General features: G+C 41.2%; 1 protein-coding gene across 1 annotated transcript in view; it reads right to left on the bottom strand.

Annotated features, from left to right (window-relative positions):
* Positions 1 to 2,412: 2,412 nt before the first annotated feature.
* LOC112548363 (sodium-driven chloride bicarbonate exchanger-like) overlaps positions 2,413 to 20,121 on the bottom strand; it is a gene marked incomplete at its 3' end in the record, with an annotated part of 278,971 nt that continues 261,262 nt past the window's right edge. Inside the window, exon 7 of the mRNA XM_025193937.1 lies at positions 2,413 to 2,501. Coding sequence (XP_025049722.1) covers positions 2,413 to 2,501 — 89 coding nt within the window. The remainder of the gene's footprint in view (positions 2,502 to 20,121) is intronic.

Genomic DNA, 20,121 nt, shown 5'->3' with positions numbered 1-20,121 from the left:
TCAGACTGCTGAAGTGGGTAGAGGGTGCAGGGAACTCTCAGGGCCGCTTCAGCAGTCCAGCTGGCACAAGGGATAGTGTCCACAGGTACCAATTGCCTGGGCCTCAGAAGCTCCTGAGAGCTAGTAGCCCTGAGCTACTTGCCAGGGTGGCTTTTTATACTGCTGGGGCCAGGACAGGGCAGCTTTTTATACTGCTGGGGACATCACAGGTACTGGCCCCAGGCTCTAGCTCCCCCTGGCTGAAGATCCGGGAGGAGCCAGGCAGGGTTATTTTGCCCCAAGCAGCACAATTTGCTCTACAACAAAGTGCATGTCCAAGCATGTGCGCTGAGGCAAAAAGCCCCGGCTCAAATTTGCACCGCTTCTATTTGAGCTGCTGCAAGCGCACATGCTTGCATGTGTGGACGCGCCCTCTGGGTCCTACCCCATAGCCAACTTCCTACCCATCTGACTGTCTTGCAGTTAAGCCCACAATCTTCCAATTTTCTCAGAAAAACATCATGAAATACCAGACCAAAAGCTTTTTAGAAGTCAAGATATACAATGTCAACCTCCTCTCTGAGGAGTTACCCGATCATAAAAGGAGATGAGGTTGGTAAGACAAGACCTGCCCATGACGAAGCCATGCTGGCTGTCATTCAGAATCTTACCTTCTGCAAGCCTATCGCATATAGACTCCTTGATGAATTTTTCCAGGATTTTCCCTGGGATAGAAGTTAGAGTAATTGGCCTATGGTTACCCGGGCCCTCCCTACTCTCCTTCTTGAAGATGGGCACAACATTGACCCTCTTCCAGCCCTCAAGGACCTCTCCAGAGCACCATGAGTTTTGGAAAACCTTTGCCAGGGGTTCTGCTATGACTTTAGCCAGCATCTTCAGCACCCTCAGATGAAATTCATCTGGGTCTGCTGATTTATATATGTCTCATTTTTTTAATTGGTCACACATCAGTTCTGCAGCAATAGTAGGAAGGCAGTCATTTCTACCCTGCTCCTTCCATACCCTATCAGGCATGTTTGTCCCCTTGGGCCTGTGAAAAACTGAGGCAAAGTAGTCATTCAGGAGCTCAGTTTTCTCCTGAGTGCCGATAACTAGCTGTCCTGAGTTGTTGAGCAGTGGCCTCACACGCCCATTTTTTTTCCTCCTGTTCCCTACATACCCAAACAAGGACTTCTTGTTGTCCTTGATCCAAGGTGCTAATTTAAGTTCAGTTGCCATCCTAGCCTTTCTAATCTGTTCCCTACAAGTGCAGGCCATTGTTGTATAGTCTTATAGCAGCATAAATCAGGAATGACTCTGTTGATGTGTAGGGTTGCGTCAGTATAAGAACTGGTGAGTAAAGGAACAAATGTTGCACCATCAATTTTTCTTCAGCATGAAATTTATGTTTAAAAAACAGAGTCTGACTTTGAAATTTATGAAGTCAAGTCCCACAACTGTGACCCCATCTGTTTCTGGCCTTCAAATTTCAATGTAACTGGGTTACTCTGGGACAAACTCATTACATGAAGTGGTAAGATGCTCTCCAAGTATTTGTGTGTTTCACCACTGTACTTTAAAACTTTTAATTAGATAAACCTGTTTTTAGTGTTACTCTTTATAATAAATGGGGCATTTTCATATGCACAAACTCACCTGAATAAAAATATATTAGTTAGTAATTTAACAAAATTGTGACTAGATATTACACCAGAAAAAGAGTACAACTTTTGTTTACCAAAATTTATAAACATATCAAAACCTAGGAATCTATCATATTTATGGTTCAAATTATCACTAGTAGCCTAGAATTTGAATTGCATATTTCTGCTGTGAATAAGTCTACTTGAAACTACTAGACAAATATAGCTAAGAGTATATCCAGAGCCCTTTCCTCTTTCTTCCTCATGTAGTGTTCTTTTCCATGTTTCACATATACATAACCCTTCCCATCCTCATATTATAAGCACAGTGGATACACTTCAGCTAACACAAATGATGCTGCTAGGATTCTTTCTGGCACCAGATGGAGCGAGCACATAACTCTGTTATTGACTAAGTTACATTGGCTAGCAATAAGATTCCACAATAGATTCAAAAGTCTGGATGCAAAACAAACTAAATTATTTTCTTACTTAAACAAGAGAATTCACTCATTTCTTAAAATTTTTCTCTACAACACATTACAGGGTTATGCAATAAGATACATATCTAAGGTCCTGGAATGTGATTTTAACAGTGTCTCATTCAAAATGTTTTTAAAAACCCACTTTATTGTATGTAGAAGCATGTGTTTTGTGGCCTAACTGACAATTTTGAATACTGGAGTGAAATTTTCACTTCACAGCTTTCTCTGATTCATACAAACTGTGCTTTACATTAAATTTCCTGCTTGTCAAGCAGAAAGTTCTCTTTACACGGTCAATAACTTACCTTGCTAAAATCAACACTGCTGTTCTCTCTGCTCACATCATTTTTATTTTCAATGCAGGCTGGAGCGGATTGTGGGGAAACAATCTGACCTGCTAAAAAAGATAATGTTATTACAGAATACCACACATTATTTAAAAGGTGTTCGATGAAAGAAATTAAAAATTAGAGTACCATACTGTATGTGAGTGAAACATGTGAGCATATAATGTAAAGTAAAATTAGGAAGTAAAAATAAAGACTCGTTTATAATAACAGATAAATTCCCAGAAAAGAGACCACACATCAAGTGCAGCTGGGAATGGGAGAATATATTTAAGAAGCTTTAAAATCTACTCTTAAACATTTTGGCCTCTGACAGATTGGGGGGGGGGGGGGGCCGCGGGGGGAAACGCTTTCCCCACATTAGTTTGACCCAGCTCCCCAGTGTCTGCATAGATCGCGTTTCAGGGGGAGGGGGTTTGGTTCTTTTATCTAATAGCGGATTCAATCGGCTATTAGATAAAAGTGCCAAAAAGTTCCCTTGAAGCACACGATCTATACAGACACTGGGTGAGCCAGGTCAAACTGATGCATTTTCTTCTGGGCACGTGTTGCATTTGGCACGGGGCGCACTGAGCTGAAAGTAAAGCAACGTTTGTGGGGTTGGGGAAGGGGTCTACATCTGTCAGTGATGCCTGTGAGGCTAATTTTAGTGCCAATTTAAGTGCATGAGTTCTATGTTCTGTCAAGTAATGTTACTTCGTTAAAAATAAAAATATTTCATGAAAGAGAGGCAAGGATTTTTGTGGGTGATATCTTTTACTGAACCAACTGCATGGTTGGGACAAAGTTAGACAAACTTGTGAATGCAATCCTACTTCTACAAAGATTTTCAAGGCAATCTGAAGAACTGCCAATTTCAGGCCCCCCATCCTGCAAATGCTTACCCACATGAGTAGTTCCGCTAAATTAAATAGATCTCTTAATTTACTCATGTGTGTCAAGTGGGCTTTGGCTAGCATGACAACCAAAGGTAGCACAGCTTTGTATCACCAGGAAAAATAAATTACTGAAATTATCCTTGTGAGAGTATCACATTTTTTATTAACTGCAGCTGAGTCCTGTATTTCCAGTCTTTTTACCCTGGCATATTACTTAAAGTTTGGCTTACATGGCTTTAAAAAAAAACCCAAATTATAATGATACTGGAGGAAACATTTTGAGATTCTTGCAATAGAAGCCTGATTATGTGTGAGGGGCAACATCCAGTAGCATTAATTTAAACAGGGTTGTTATTACCTTTCCAAAATAGCCAGAAACAGGACAAAGGCCAGAACTAAGTCAACTATCTTGTGAATGATGGGGCTTTCCCACTGACAGTGCAAAAACCATAGTATTTGATAATAGAACTGGCATGGAAAGGAGTATCTAATACATTTAAATACATCTTAAACATATTTTAACTTAATGGGGACAAAAAGAACTCTAGATGATGAGGAGAGGAGAAGAGACAAGAATGAAAATAGCTCGCTTTATTCCTTTGGTTTGATTGGAAACTTAAAGTGTTTTAATTCAACCTGAAAAGTTCAAGGGCTTAGAGGGGAGGGACAGATATCTAAATACCTTTAGTGAAAAAATATCAGACACTTTAGTATAGGAAGAAGCCTATACTTTGTCCAGTTTTGGGCCCCCCTTTACAAAAAAGATGTGGACTAGTTGGAGAAAGTCCAATGGAGGGCAACGAAAATGGTTACGGGGCTGGGATATCGGACTTATGAGGAGAGGCTGAAGAAACTGGATTTATTTAGTCTGAAGATTATAAGACTATGGGGGGATTTGATAGCAGCCTTTAACTACCCAAAGGGTTATTACAAAGAGGATGGAGCTAGACCAGGGGTAGGCAACCCCCAGCATGTGCGCCAAAGCATGACATGTGAAGGCACTTTGCTTGGTATTTGCATCTCAGGGAAGGGGCTGGAGCTACACTGTCACCACAATGATCAGGCCCCTTGTGGCTCCCCTGCTGTTCCCCTACTGTCTGCCCCTAGCACACCAATATCTTACAAGTCAAAGTTGCAGGTGTTTTTGACACTGCCCAAAAATGTTGCTGACCCCTGAGCTAGACTGTTCTCGGTGGTGGCAGATGACAGGACAAGGAGCAATGGTCTTAAGTTGCAGCAAAGAAAGTTTAGGTTGGATATTAAGAAAAACTCTCACTGGGAGGGTAATGAAGCACTAGAACAGGTTACCTAGAGAGGTGGTGGAATCTCCATCCTTGGAGATTTTTAAGGCCTGACTTCACAAAATCCTTGCTGGAATGATCTAGTTGGTGATGGTCCTTCTTTGGGCAGGGGGTTGGACTAGATGACCTCCTAAGGTCCCTTCCAACCCTAAATTCCCTATGATTCTAAGAACCAGTTCAAAGAAAGGGAGAAGATGGGAACCTATGAAGCAAAAACAAAAAAGTCTAGGCTTCTAAAAGGAAGAGTGCACTGAGAAAAGTGAAAGTTGGCCTGGCATCCCAACTACAAATAAGATGTCATGCACAGGTGAGAAATATTGAGGTAAAAGCATGGAATAGAAGAAATAGAATACTAGGGAACTAAGGACCAGATATTCTAGGTATCTGGGGACCTAAAGATGAAGAAAAATTGACTGCTCAAGAGATGGGCACCTAAGCTGCCATAAGGAAATACAAAGCAACTTGTAGGATGGCAGATGAGAATACTTCAGGGCCTTATATTCAAAAGTAGTTAGGTGCTTAAGCATGAAAATGAACATCCGACAGGTTTTTCAAGAGTCCTAAGCAGTTTAGGTGTCCATCTCTAGAGCAGTCAATTTTTCTGCATCTTTAGGTCCCCAGTTACCTAGGGACATACACTGAAGAGGTATGCCGTTCTTACAGATTTATCTAACCAATGATACAATTCTGAGATATTGTATTTTATTTCCATATGAGAAGAGGGTGCCTTTACATGTGCTCTGGGGTGAGAGTGGTGGGGATGCTGTAATTAGAGTGGCTCTCAAGAGCTGCTCTAATTAAAATGCTGCAGTGTCTCATGTATTCAGCATCCCACATTTCAAAATGTCCATGGGGCACTGTAAGTGAATAAGCTTGAGTTAAAGCACCCCTTCAGCCATTTTGAAACATGGGATACTGAATACATGAGATGCTACAACATGCTGGAGAGTTTTAAATAGAAGGCTCCAACAGACTCAATTAATTGAGCCTGCTCCGACACGTTCTAATCAGCGCACGTGTATAGGCACCTGGCTAGATCAATTTCAGAAAGCAAATACTATTGTAATTGGAGTGACACTTCAGTAGCACCCGCCTTGTGTTCTGAATTGATAATGTTCAGTTATGCTGTTTGCTTATGTTAACGTATTCATATGTTTCAGAACGAGTGTGATGTAATGTGAGAATATGCTGACCACTGTATGATCCGCTTGTTGCATGTAGGTCACTGGAGCCCCTGAACTGTTGACCTGTGGTGTGAGTATACATGGGTGACAGGCTGGAAGGTGTGAGACTGTGACCTTGCATGTGTGTAATTATGAGGTCATGTTCTGGAACTTTCTGAGGAGGCTATAAATAGCAGATGTGTGATGGCTTGTATGTAGGTTGTGGGTTTTGGAGTATCGAGTGTGAGTTTGGAGTGTGGACTGTGTATTATAACTGAGGTTGTGAGTTAATAGTGAGAAAGAGAGAGCTTGGAGCTGTGAAGAGCCATATCTGACCTGGCCAGTCAGGCTGTAGGCCTTCAGTAGCGTGGCTGCAGTGGTGGAGGTGTGCTGCAAGGCAACCAGCAGTGGGACCATCTGAAGATCTTCTCTGTTCTCCTAATAGGGCACTGAAGCCAGTTGGCTCGTAGGCATCACCCGCCTAATTTGAGCAGCTGCCAGGCCTTAGGGTACGTATATGCAATCTCAGAGTGTGGGAATTGTGGGTGAACCCATTCATAGCTGTATTTCTGTGAGTCTTGCCATTTTCATATCTGTTGTACTTGTCCTCGTATTCCTGTTTATTCTGTTTGTCATTATTGTAGTCCTTAAATCCTCTAGACGTGGTAGTGTTAACCTGTGTGTATAATCTGAACCCTCCAGTTATATATCTGTATATATATCATATAGTGCCTTAGTTGTTAGTAGTTTGTTAGTATAGATTTGTGGCTTCATAGTTGTGTAGTTGTTATTAATAAATCATTAAATTAGTTCCAGTTACTATCCAGGTCTCAGCTATTAATTTATCCTCACTAATCACCCCAGAGTGGCACTGGGAAGTATATCAGTGAATGCTCTGAGGGACGCATTTGTGCCCATCCCTTCAGTTGTAGACTTTGCTTTATTAGTAATCAAAGTCTTCGTGTAACAGTAACTTGAAAATATACCCATGAAAACAATGATTTAAGAAAGTTCTAATTTCTAAACTAGTTCAGAAAACATGTAAAACTGCTAATTTTTCTCCCACTACTAGTTGCAAATGTGTGATTATTAATGTGCAAGCTATTTATTATAGCAGCCATTCAATTTGCCAGGCCAAAAGAAACTTTAAAAAAATATTTGCTCAAATGTACTCTTGATGTTTTCCATCACCTGGTTAATGCTTTATGTATTGTACAAGTATAATATTGTACAATATTGTATAATACTGTACAAAATGTTCAGGTACAAAATTTTTCTTTTGATATAAAACTTACCAATACCAGAATGTACTGGAATCGGTTTGGACTAGAACCTTCTCAGAAGATAATATTAGCAATCTTTCAAATTACAATATGTAAATACAATTCTGCACCATTCAGGAATTTCATTAGTGCTACATAAAGCCTTTGTGCTACTTAATTCATATTAAACTTTTTGTTAAGAACCAATATGGTACTTAAGTAGAATTGGGCATGTGTGCACAGGAATGACTGTCACCTTAAAGGGTTGCCAGAAGTAGCATGTAGTGCAAAATTCACTAGTCTTACATTACCCCCAAAGATGAATTTAACACTTAGCAAGGACATATAATACAGGAGACAGAGGTGTTGCAAAACAGGTGGGCAAGATTTTACCCTCCATTATACCATGAAACACTTACAACTTCATTCAGGTCACAAGGGATTTAAAAAGGATGAAATTTAGATATGTAATCCTTAAAATCTAAAATTTCCTTAGATTAAGAGAAGAATGCATTAAATTCATTCCACAATATTCTCAATATTCCTTGGGGTTTTTTAGGCAAATGGAAAAATATGTGCACTTACACATATCAATATACACACTTGCTGTACTGGAGCAATATTGCACATACAAAAGCAAGAGATGATAATCTTCTTTTTTCCTAATTTAGGAATTACAGTTGTATGTTTTTTTCCCCAAAAAACTTAAAGTTGAAATCCAGTTCTTTCTTATGAAAAGTTCAGGTCCCTGCACAAAACACAAGCACAAGTTCCCTGTAGGAGGAAAAAAAAAGTCTTTTCCTACAACACAGAGGCAGAGCACAGACCACCTGTTGAGAATGGTTATAACTGCTAGAAAGCAGACCCATAAGCTTCACACCATGAGGTCTCAGAGTTTCTAAGCAGCAAGCATAACATCAGTGTTTACTTATCAAAATACTAGCTTTAACTATTGTGTCCAGTAATGCCTTAGGGAATAGAAATGCAGGTGCTAGAAAGCATAGGTCAATATGAGCGTGTATGCGTAATTTATATGAATGGCTTTTGTATTTTTCACATGCCAACAGAATTTTCATGCATGTGAAAATAAACTGGAAACATACAAGTTTTCATTGCAGTAGAAAAGGTAATGTGAAAAAGGATTTTTAAATATCTCTGTATCTTTCAGAAAGCTTTCTACACCTCAGAAGATTAATTTGGAAAGGAAAAAGAGCTTGATTATAATCTGGTATGTTATTACATAATCTAGAGAAGATCTAAATGATTGACTAAATGATTTATATAAATGATGTACAGAAGTGTTGAATAAAATTATGTTTATTCATGCAGCAATGTTTCCTATGAGACAGGAAGCCAGTACACGGCTACCTTTTGGCCTGGAGTTCTCTTTAATCAAAGTCTAAGGATATGGACAAATGTTCAGATGAAGCACTGAAAATTTCTAGGAAATTGGCAGCACCACAAAAACATAGTGTTGAAATGTGCATTCATCCATTCAAGCACATCATCATCCAGAATGCTGTACAGAGCATGTATTTCCCATGTTCCACAGCCACAGGACCACTGTGAAGTGATACCAGCATGCTTTGCATGGGTCCCTGTGTACGGAGTTTCCCAAGAGCAAGCAAGCTCAGAGGACAGCATTGACTGGCTGGCTGCCTGGGGAATCACACCCATCAAGGACTCCCTGATTTTGTGCTATGATTGCATAGCCACAGCACACTTGTTCAATTCCCACAGTGGATCCCTGTCATTTGTGCATCCTGCTGCTCCAGATACAGCAGGTCTAATGCATGCTGTATGCACTTCAGCACAGAGTCAAGACCAAGAGGAAAAGCACCCTGGGATACTGGAGGACCAAGTTACATCCTGTGGCACTACATATAATTATACAGGTGCTACATAGAAAGAGCTAACATTTCACTGTAGAACTGCATTGTTTCTTCAGTGCCAAACTGCTTGAAAGTCTATATGCTCACTTTCTACAGCACTAAGAGAGCATATTTCTCACTACAAATTTAATGCCTGTCAATGGTTGTAGTCCAAGCTAGGTATGTAGCTTGGATGGAGATGAAGCACAGTTAAAGTTCCCAGGCTAGTGGGGGACACTGGCAGAGAGGACAGCAGGGGAAAGAAGAGCAGAACTGCTCCTGTCTCCAACTGACCTCGGTGTTGGGGGGAGCCCCAGAGCTGCTCTTCTCACCCTATGGGACCTGATGGCCAGAGGGGTGACTCGAGGAAGCAGTGGAGGCCTCAGCCAGGGACAGCAGCAGCGATGGGCAGGTTCCTCCTTCCTGCATCTGCTTCCAACTCACCACCCCCTCAGAGAGTCCCATGCTAGTGGGAACAGGTACTGGAAGGAGAAACCAGGTACTGGAAGGAGAACATGGAAGGGAACAGGTACTGGAAGGAGAATGTGGGTGCTCTCCTGCACCACTCCTGTTCCAGGCCAAGCCTAGTACCCTACACAGCTGCTCTCTACAGTCTGCAGCTGAAGCAGGGCAGGAGCAGCTCTGGGCTGTCCCCATGCCTGTGTCAACTGGGGCAGGAGTAGTATTGGGGGGTGGGGTCCCTTTCTTGCACCTGTTCCTGGGCAGCAGGGATCATGGTGGTGGAACAGCCAGGAGCAAATGCAGGAAGGGAAAATCTACCTCCTGGCACCACTGTCCTCCGCCTGCCTGGCACCCTGTGAATTCGCAGCTTGCAGCTGGAGGGGGGCAGTAGCAGCTCTGGGGCTCCCTTCTGCACCCAGGTCAAACAGGGACATTGGTGCAGTGGGTGGGTTCCCCAACCTGTGCCTGCTCCCTGCCCAGTCCCCACCCCCCAGCATTCCCTGCCATCCTGGGGGCTCTAGCTGCAGAGTCCTGAGCTTAGCCAGAGACAGTGGCATCAGTGGTGAAGGGGGCATTACTATACTGCTGCACCTGTCCTGGATCCCTCCTGGTCAGCAATGTTGTGATCAGCCCAATGAGAATGGTGGGAATGTGGGCAGCAGGCTCAGGGGCATGCTACAATTCTATTAACCATAGCTATGGTCAGGGTTTATGGCACTCTTCAAGGCTCTGTCTATAAGACCAAGAGAATTACTCCAGTGTTCCCCTCTCTCAGCATCTCAGGAAACTCTCTCAGGCAAACACTTTTTTGTGCTTAGTGTAGGAGAACTAGAATTTCACCTTTCAACAATGAAAAATCATAGTTAGAAGCCTTACAAATCTAATGGCAATATCAAAGCCTGGATATATTATACAGTAAGTGTGTATAAAACATTTATTCCATGGTTACATTCTTCTATTGTAAATTATTTTTTCCAGGATTTTTAAGGATTTCAGCAAGACCATTTAAAACACAGAATATAGGGCATTTTGACATTTCAGTGAAAGAAACTGTAACCAGGATACCTTCAGCTGGCAATCTCACATTGTATTTTTTTTTAACCAAAATCCATTAAATCTCTGGACATTCCAACCAGGAAAAAAAAACCTAAAAATGCATTAAAAAACTATTCACAGTAAACAAACAGCAATGAGAAATTAACTAACAGTAATTTAAGCAAAATAAATAAAGGGCTTAATAGACCATATAAATTTACAAAAATATATAACCAGGCTATGGCATTCCTTCCCTTTAAATGTTTTCATGTTTTATGAGGCTTTTAACTCTAGCTTATTAGTCACCAACTTTCCATCTTAACATAAACTCACATTTTAGGAGATTAGTAAGCATATGTGAAACTGCTGTAAATCATCATTTAGAGTATTGTAAAGTTCAAATATAATTTAAAATTCAGCTTCTAGGTTTAGTACTATAGGGCCCCAATAGTCTTTGCATCTAGCTGTCTTGATGCCCAAAGTCTTAATCATGAGGGATCAACTGCCATGGTTCCTAAATCTGAATAACTGAGAGGAGAATTTGATATTGTCTTTAAAAACTTCCCCCCCCCCACCCCCAGCTTTTTAAGAGGAAGTAGAGAAAGCCAGATTATGGATTTTTGTAACCTTAGGCCTGGACCTCAAATACAATTCCACATGAACTCATGCAACTCTAACCAAAGTACTGTGCTTTGTCACTTTCTGAATCTATTTAAGAAAATATATTTATTAAGAAATAATTATTGTTTCTTTATAAGGAAACAGTTTCTAATGTCTAATATTCTATTTTTTTTAAATTACCATTATCAGGTAAGTTTCTCTTATGAAATTATCACTGTTCATGCTAAAGGCTTTATAAATTTAACTGGTCTCTTAGAGTGAAAAGTTGCATGCTAGAAGGAAAATGAGATGAAAACATAGATGTACATTTGAATTGACCTGAACTCCAAGCAGGATAGGTTTTTATACTACCTCTGAGACCTTCAAGGAGCTTACAGAACCCAGAGGATAGGAGATGAGGAAGGTACAGAGATGAGATGAGCCTGTTAGAGACAGACACAACAAAGACAGAGCAAAGTAAAGAAATATAAAGATGAATGGCAATTGCATATATGTAGATTATACGTTTAGTCATGGGTACAAGGAACATTATGGAAAAGAAAAAACTTAACATTAAATGAAAGTGTTTAAGAATTACTTGAGCCTTATTTCAATCATATCAGGAATAAGCTCTGTGTAATTAATAAGATTTGAGTAAAATTGCTAGCTTGAAAGGAATGAACACAAGACAAGAATACAGCATTCGTTCATTTAATCCGTGGAGTTAGTGGCTGGCTGGGGCACAGTGTACCTCACAATGGGGGAGCAACCAGCCCAGGGCTGCCTGTTCCCCCATCTCCACATGCCACTCCCTGGCTGGCTGGAACACAGGGTGGCTCAGTACCTGTACTGCCTGCTGGTTAGCCCCGTACTCAGGCATCCTGTGCCCCAGCCAATCTCCCTGCAGCACATGGAACCCGGCCAGCAACCAGAAGGAGCTGGGCACATTGTTCTGAAGGGGAACAATTTGTCCCTCCACAAAGCACATGTGCAATAGTGTGTGCTGTGGCACAAACATGGGCGACTGGTGCCACCTTAGTTGGGGGGGGGCCATGCCCCCCCCCCAGCAACCAGTCAGCAACTGCAGCCGATCCTGCCAACTGGGGAGGGAGGGGGTCCTACCGCGGCCAATTGCAAGGCGGCCGATTGCTGCGGCCACTTCTGGAAGTGGCTGCAGCTGCTTCTGGGAGCGCCACTGCACTCCACTCCCCAGCCGGTGCTTGCAGGGGTGGCACCAGTGCTCCCGCCTGCCCCCCCACCCACTGCCTAAGCGGCAAGTGCAGCCAGTCAGGGGGTACACCGGTGCTCTCAGGGGGTGCATATGCACCCCCATGGGCCCCCTATGTGTCTCCACTGGGCACTAAGTAGCAGCACAAATTTTTGCCGCTACTATTTGTGCTTCTGTAAGCACATGCCCCTGCTTGTCTGGATGTGGCCTAAGGGAGTATAAATGATCCACCTAGGGAATAGAAGATACTACAGAATGTGCGTGTTAGAGGGTTACTGTAGCTTATAATGCTACAGCTTACTACTAATCACTTCTCCTGTTAAGCTTCATTCCTCCAGCCTATTGTTCACGTAAACTACAGCAGCACAGTCCCTGTTAGATTTCATTACATCCAAATACCGATGTCTAGAGGTTACAAGTGTCCAACTAATCAGAAAAGAGGTCCAGAAAATAGTATTTTTGAAGTACTTTTAATATACTGAAAACTTGTTTCTGCATTTTGATGGAATTTTGCTTTAATCTAAATTTTCTCATAACTATACCCCATGACACGTATGCTACTAAAGGGTATCAGTGATTCATGTATTACAGAAATCTGCAAAAATGCAGAAATCCACAATATAATTTTTAGACTTCCTTTAATAACAAACACGTTGTATTATTCTCTGCTTCTGGTTGAAACTGGCTTTTAGGAATGCATCATCTCTATTATTCTCAATGTACATATGTGTTGTGTTTCCTTCCAAACCCAGTCTCCAAATGATAACATAGTAATGGCAAAGGTTTATATTTTTAATGTTCCCCTGGCTTTCACCACAATTTAATCTGAAATTCATTCCCATCCTCCTTCTGGGCATTCAATATCAAAGTAGGCCTTTAAAAAAATATATTTTGCTGTTGTTATGCCAAATTTGACTGTCACTTTTTATTGGAACATCAAAATCAGGCTTTTAATTCTCACAGTTTTGATGCTTAATGAAAAGTGAAAGTTAAACACAGCATGGCAGCATTATAAATGCATGGTAAATCCACATCACCCTGACATCTTACCCTTGAAGAGGATGTGAAGAAAAGCCATTGTAAACAAAAGATAATACTAATAATACAAAGAAAATTAATTAGAAGGTCTAATGGATTCACACACCAAAGAAAAAACAGAGGAGAAACATATGCACAAATATGTTCCAGTAATGCCATCACTGTGGGTCATGAGTGGATGTTTGAATTTGGGCATACTGACAAACCAGCATGTGCAAGCACTGGAAAGAGAAGGGAATGGTATCCTCAGCTACATCAAGTAACTGGGTTGGGGAAAATGATGGATCTAAGCCATTTTTCCCTTTCCCAACTCTCAAGTCATCCAGTGTCTAGTAGTAGTGTAAGCAACACCATTTACAGTGGCCCCAGGTGCTCTGCCACAATTAAATCACATTTAAGACTGTCTTACATCAGTTGGTGAATCTAGGGCTACTCTGAGCCTGATTTTTAATACCTCATTCAAATAGGAACCAAAGATATGGTTCAGCCCAAAGCATCTGGCATTGTTCTGTTTCTACCTCCGGGTCCATTTTTGATGGATAGTAATGAAGGTTTTCCCCATTTCTACTTGATTTGAAAAGGAGGTAAGCAAGACCACAGGGCTCTGTGGTGATCTATTTGCTCTGCCCCAGAATTGGCAAGTCTTCTGTATATTAAGCTGTTGATCTGATATCCAGAATTAACAATGAAATGAAGTGAATTTCTATCTTAACACAATTTTGAGAGCAAGAGACAGACGCACACTTTCATACCTTGCAATTGTATGAGCATTATTACATTCATATATAAAACATACACATAACAACATGACAGTGCATAACTGTGGGATAAGTCTGAAGTGAAACCACAAACACATTTTGCAAAGGTGTCATCCTCAAGGAGAAAAGATATTTTTCACAGAATATACCTGAAATTACTATAAAGTACTTATGTCAATTGCGGTTCAGTTTTACGTAACCTTAGTTTGCTGTACTTAGGTTTCATAGATCAGAAAAAATGTGTTTATGATACATCACTACAATGTTAAAAGCAGCTTGCATCATTGCTCTTGGTTTTAAAACAAAGGGCTGAAGAGAAATGTCTAGCTAGAGTCAATCAGCTGAAGCATAAATAACTTTAAACTGTACCAGCTGGACTGTGAGACAATAGGTGGAAAGAAGAAACCATGAATTCCTGGCTACAAGCAAGGTTCTAAGGCAATGGAATTGTTCAGGGTGGTGAGAAGCCATACATGGGATTCTGCCTACCTTATCAGCAGTGCTTTCTAGCAGATCTACCCAGGGGAATATGGAGAATGTTTGAGAGTATTCCATAAGAGGGGAATATAGAAACTAATATGCCAAAAACCATGCAACCCCCCTACTCCCTCTCGGAGCACTGAAGCATAGGAGCATAGGAGAAGCAGCTGCCATTACAGCCCATGGGCTGTGGTACTGGCCATGGCACAGCTGCATTGGTTCTTCATAGCCTTCAGGAAAAATAATAAGAATGGTGTTAGGCTGCTTAGCAAACATAAGATGCATGCTAGATTTTCTGAGGTATGCTAAAGCTAAATAGCCATATCATTCCAAGAGATAGAGGTAGGCACCAGTGGTATTAATATAAATTCAGTTTTTAAATTGCAAAAGATCTGAGTTTCAGGGAAACTGTCAAGATGAGGAAAAACATTTCATGCCAAATAAGATATATCTCTGGTTGCTTTTGGACTTCTGATTAACACATTTAGCATGTTCCCTATAATTTAGATACAATAATTTACTTTTGCATAACTATTCCTAAGGATATTTTTATTAGTTTGAAAATATATTAAATTAAGAATAAATAACACAAGGAAGATGATGATCTATACTTCTTATACAAGATCAAGGATTTCTAAACCTTATATTGTGTGCCTGTGAAGATAATACTCAGAGCATCCTAAGTCTCCAGTTCAAAAAAAAATGTTAAGTTTATGTTCCTTTCTTCAGAGCAGTGTTTAAACATATGCCTTATGGTAAGCAGTTGTTTAAATGTTGCTGTCAATTAGCATGTTTTCTTGAACTTAGGACTAAATAAGGCTGTCAAAATATTTATGGGAAATTTAGCCAAAGTTAAAGGCTAGGGACAGACATTCAAAAATCCTGAGCCTGAATTGATTCTGTCTTTGCAGGTTAGTCTAACCTGGCCAGGCTGAACCAGTTTGTAACCAGACAGATATTGTCTCTGGACTGAGAAAATTCAGACACATGCCTGAAGTAGCCAGGGAGTGCTAGAGCAACCCTCCCTTCCCTTGTACACTGCTGAGCTGAGTGGGGGCATAGCCAGGCCCTGGCAGGACACTTTGATTAGGGAGGTCTGCCTGCACAGCCCTAGGCTTTTCCCCACTGGCTGCTCAAGGGGTGGAAGTGTTGCCAGTCCCAGCCTCCTGCTAGCACCTTGAGGCAAGGGGCAGGGGGAAGGGGGGAGGTTATGCAGTGCATGCATCTGTTGATGATATGGAAGTTTTCAATCTCCTGGTTTCGGGACTCCCTCCCTCCTCCCCGCTGTGTCTGCAGTCTCTGCCAGAGCTCCAGCGACAGAGCAGAGGGGTGGAGCTGGCTCTGCTGTGGAGAGAGCCCTGCCCAGCCCAGAGAACATGCCGGGATGCTGGAAGAGCCTGGTTTATCTTAAACCACCAAGGGGTCTGAGACAGACATTGAATAAACTGGTTTGAGCCAAATCAGGTAAGTTTGATACTACATTTGATCAGGTTTATCTCAAGCCAATTTCAGCCATTTTCAAACTGGTTTATGTGCACTGAACATCTGTTCTGTTACAGGTTTAAACCGGTTTCTGATCGCTTGAACCAGTTTATGTGTAATGTCTATCCCTAGCCAAAATGCTCTGAGGATTTATTATAGGAACTTCATTCACAGGTAGGAAAGATTCTTAAATTTGGGGTGACATTTCTTTAACACTCACAGCTTTTCCAACAAATATATCTTAGAAACTTAACAGTGTTATTTCCCATTTTTAATTGCTAGGGAAATCCTGAGAATCCCCAAGTCACTGACTGAAGTAGGGCTTATGAACTACAATCTGCAGTGACTTTGGGAAGGGTTTCTCTCCCATGTCCTGAAATTGGTGGGCCAGAGCATTGTATCAATAACTTGTTTAATATTCACATTTTTCAGTATATTTATTTAAAACCACGCAATAGTTACATTAGCTTGCACATAAAATTATCTTAGGAAAGAAAAAAAAGGTATCTGACTATAGCCATCTAACTTTTTTCTTGTGTATTCATACAAAGTGGGGACTTAAATTAAGTTGGGGATTATTTCCCACTCTGTAAAAAAAATTCCTGATTCTGTCACATGCAAGTTTTCTATCTTCAGGTCTGAGATTCTTCCCTATAGAAAAGGTTAAGCTTGGAAGAGTTAAAAAACAGTTTAGACTCAAGGTACCCCTTGGTAAATGCCAGCTTTTAGCTTTTACTCATTTTTTTGACTGGAAAAATAAAGCAATTCTGCTGCTGCTAAAAACTCAGAGACCATAACAGGACAGAATGTTTTTGACACTATAGATTCTTATTTCAATTTTCTGGGTTTATCTTATGATTCGTGCATAGGTGTTTGAACACTTAACAGTGCTAGTATCATGTGGCAACCGTGATAAAAGTCACTGGTTTAAAAAGTCAATATAGAAGGCTAGGCAGCTGTCCTGCCTTGATGCACATAGATTCTATAGCACTCTAAATCAGACGACTCATGAAGTCTGCATAGGTCAAAAACCACGAAGATGATGATAAAGCACTGGCTAAAATCCTTAGAATTACTGTATTTACTCGAATATAAGATGTCTCTGGATATAAGATGACCCCCCCAATAATTAGATTAAAAAACAGAAACGTATACATTTGTTATAATTTTCCAGGTATATAATCTAATTATTGGAGGTCTGCCTTGGATTTGTTCCCTTCCCACTGCTACAGCAGGGAAAATATATCTGGGAGGGGGTCAGGTGGCCACTTGCCCTGTGCCCTCCCAACTTCTTCCCCCTGCAGCTTCTCACCCCACCTCCACGTCAGACCCTGCATGTGGAAATGAGGGGCAGATTTGAAAACACTGGGCACATCTACACATGAAAGTAATTTGTCTGAATCAACTCTGGCTCAGTTTACACAGGGGTTTATTACTCCAGGGCACAGGGTTTACATGTGTGCCCAGAACCACAACATGTTGAGCCAGGTCAGAGCAGCCCCAGCTGGCAGGGGGCTGGGGAGGTCAGCCTGCCAGCCCCAGACTACTCCAACCCAGCTCAATATCCTACAGAGGGGCTGACTGGAGCACAAGAGTGCTTCAGTGTGGGGGCTGCCTGTCAATGAGCCTGCATGCAGCCAGCCCTTTTAGCATCTACACACGCATTGTGTGGTACATCAAATTATACCACTATAGGACAGTACTTTTGTTGACAAGTACTAACCTATAGCTGTATTTATTAGTTTACTGTAACCTAATAGGGTCTCATGTGTAGATGCACCCACTGACTTCAAAATAAACATACCTGCAGAAATGGCATATAGGCAAATTACTGTGGGTACCTAGAGATTTAGTTCATTCAGAATTGATGCATTTTACCTTTTTTTTTTTTTTGCAAACTGCTGCAAGTTGCAGCACCAGTATTCCATAAACACACTTTTGAGCGGCACTTTTATACTTACTTATATATAGCACAAACTATACATTACATTATTCCAAAGCCAAAGGCTCATGACTTTTCGTATAGTTCATTGGGCTGGGCCCCAGCAGTCAGCAACATTTCAAGCTCTGGTGGCCCCACAGCACACCCTGTTCCATACACAAATATATTCCAGATACTCCCCCCCCCCCCCCAACACACACACACACACACACACACACACACACACACACACAGGATCTATAACACACACACACTCATGACTGGAACTGGGTGTTCTCATCACGAGTTTTGGAATCTTCCAAAAACATACATGCAGCTAAGATATGTGGCCTCCTGATCCAACTACACCTCATGGAGGGCATGCCCACACTAATCATATGAGACAGGCCTAGAGAGGAGTCGACAAAGCCTCTCACCTACACAGAAGTTTGGTGATGTTTGCCAGACATTTAAGGTTGGTGATGATACAGGAATCATTGGAAATGAGAAAGAAAGATGCTGCTCAACTGTGGGAATAAAAAAGAAGTTGAAAAGTATTCAATGAGTGCATCATCATGAATTGAAAAAGTGTCAGCACTGATGGGAACTGAGTGTGATGGCTGCACTAACCTGTCCTTGTGGAGGGTTCCCATCAGCATCTCAGCCTTTTTGGCTAAGATCAAATGCCTCATTTGGGCTGGGGGATCAAATGCCTCACTTGGGCCCCCACCCCGGGCTCCCCCACCCCCAGGCTTAGTTGGCTAACATTGTATCTCCTGTAACCTAGTTACATTCCCCTCCTCACCCCCATCCTTCTATTGTTAGTCCCTCGCCCGGGTGTTATGTATTTCCCTACTGGCTTTGTCAGCTTTTTTGGATTCACAATCCTAAACAACTACTAATAAAAGTCAATCTATTATTGGGAAAAAAGGGAGGGTGTTAGGGCTGGCTCTGGCCCTTCCAGGGCCAGCTTGGTATTGCAGTACCTCCAGGCTTGGTGCCACCTCCCTGAGGAAGGAACACCCACCTGTTTTTTTTTCAGGGCCAAATATATATATAGGCAAATTACTGTGGGTAATATATATATGCCTTGATAAGAGTCACTGGTTTAAAAAGTCAATATAGAAGGCTAGGCAGCAGTCCTGCCTTGATACACGTAGATTCTATAGCACTCTAAATCAGACGACTCATGAAGTCTGCATAGGTCAAAAACCACAAAGATGATGATAAAGCACTGGCTAAAATCCTTTAGCACTGGCTAAATCAGTATGCTTGTCTAACATAGGCCATGTGTTTTACAGGCGTGGTCAGCGTGGGCTTCAATCAAATTCATGGATGGTTTTCATAACTCAGCAGATGCTGCTTCTGGCAGCAGTTTAATGATGGACAATGTGTTTAATGAAGAGCTTTTCCTGTATGCAAATATAAGATGAGGGGCTTTTTGCCCCATGCTGACTGGGAGCAGGGGGCACCTCACCTTATAGTCGAGTAAATATGGTAATCAAAGTACAGTAAAATACATTGGTTAATAATACAGTCTTGGAGCAACTTGGACAAATACAGCAGAATTGCCATTATCTTTAACAGTAGGTTACAAATGTAAATAAATAATTACAGCCCAATTTTGTGAATATTTAAGCACATGGTTTTGTTTTGGGTTTTTTTTGTAGAAGCAAAACCTGTATTCATGTAAATTAAGAATGAAGGGCTACGAGAGAACTTTAAATTTTGAGTTAACTCACATCACACACATTTAAACATACAGCAATAAAATGCCTTTGTAAAAGCTGGATAGGAAAAAATAATAATCTTACTACTTTAACTGGTGCTGTGTTGTTTTTTTTCTTGAAATGCAATTCTCTGAAAAGTAACTATTAAAAATATCAAGGTGGGTTCTGTGCTAGTGTATCTCAATAACTTTCATTTTATAAATTAAAAAAATGTTTTCACTTCCTGCCAACCCTGCAAACAGTCTATAATCCGAAAGACAAGGTGAATGCTGTTTGGTCAACGCATCATCAGAATTAAAGATTCCTCCGGCCAAACTTTTCACTCCATTACAAATGCACAACCCCATTGCCCTCACTTTGTGGTTCAAACACAGCTGAGAACAGACATGGTACGTACATTTGTAATTTACTTAACAAGTATGATGTGTGTGAACAAGCATGCGTAAACTCTCACAATC

This window comes from Alligator sinensis, unplaced genomic scaffold (assembly GCF_000455745.1).
Source record: "Alligator sinensis unplaced genomic scaffold, ASM45574v1 scaffold901_1, whole genome shotgun sequence".
Taxonomy (NCBI): domain Eukaryota; kingdom Metazoa; phylum Chordata; order Crocodylia; family Alligatoridae; genus Alligator; species Alligator sinensis.
Note: the sequence above shows the minus strand (reverse complement) of the source record. Positions and strands in the feature narration are given on the sequence as shown.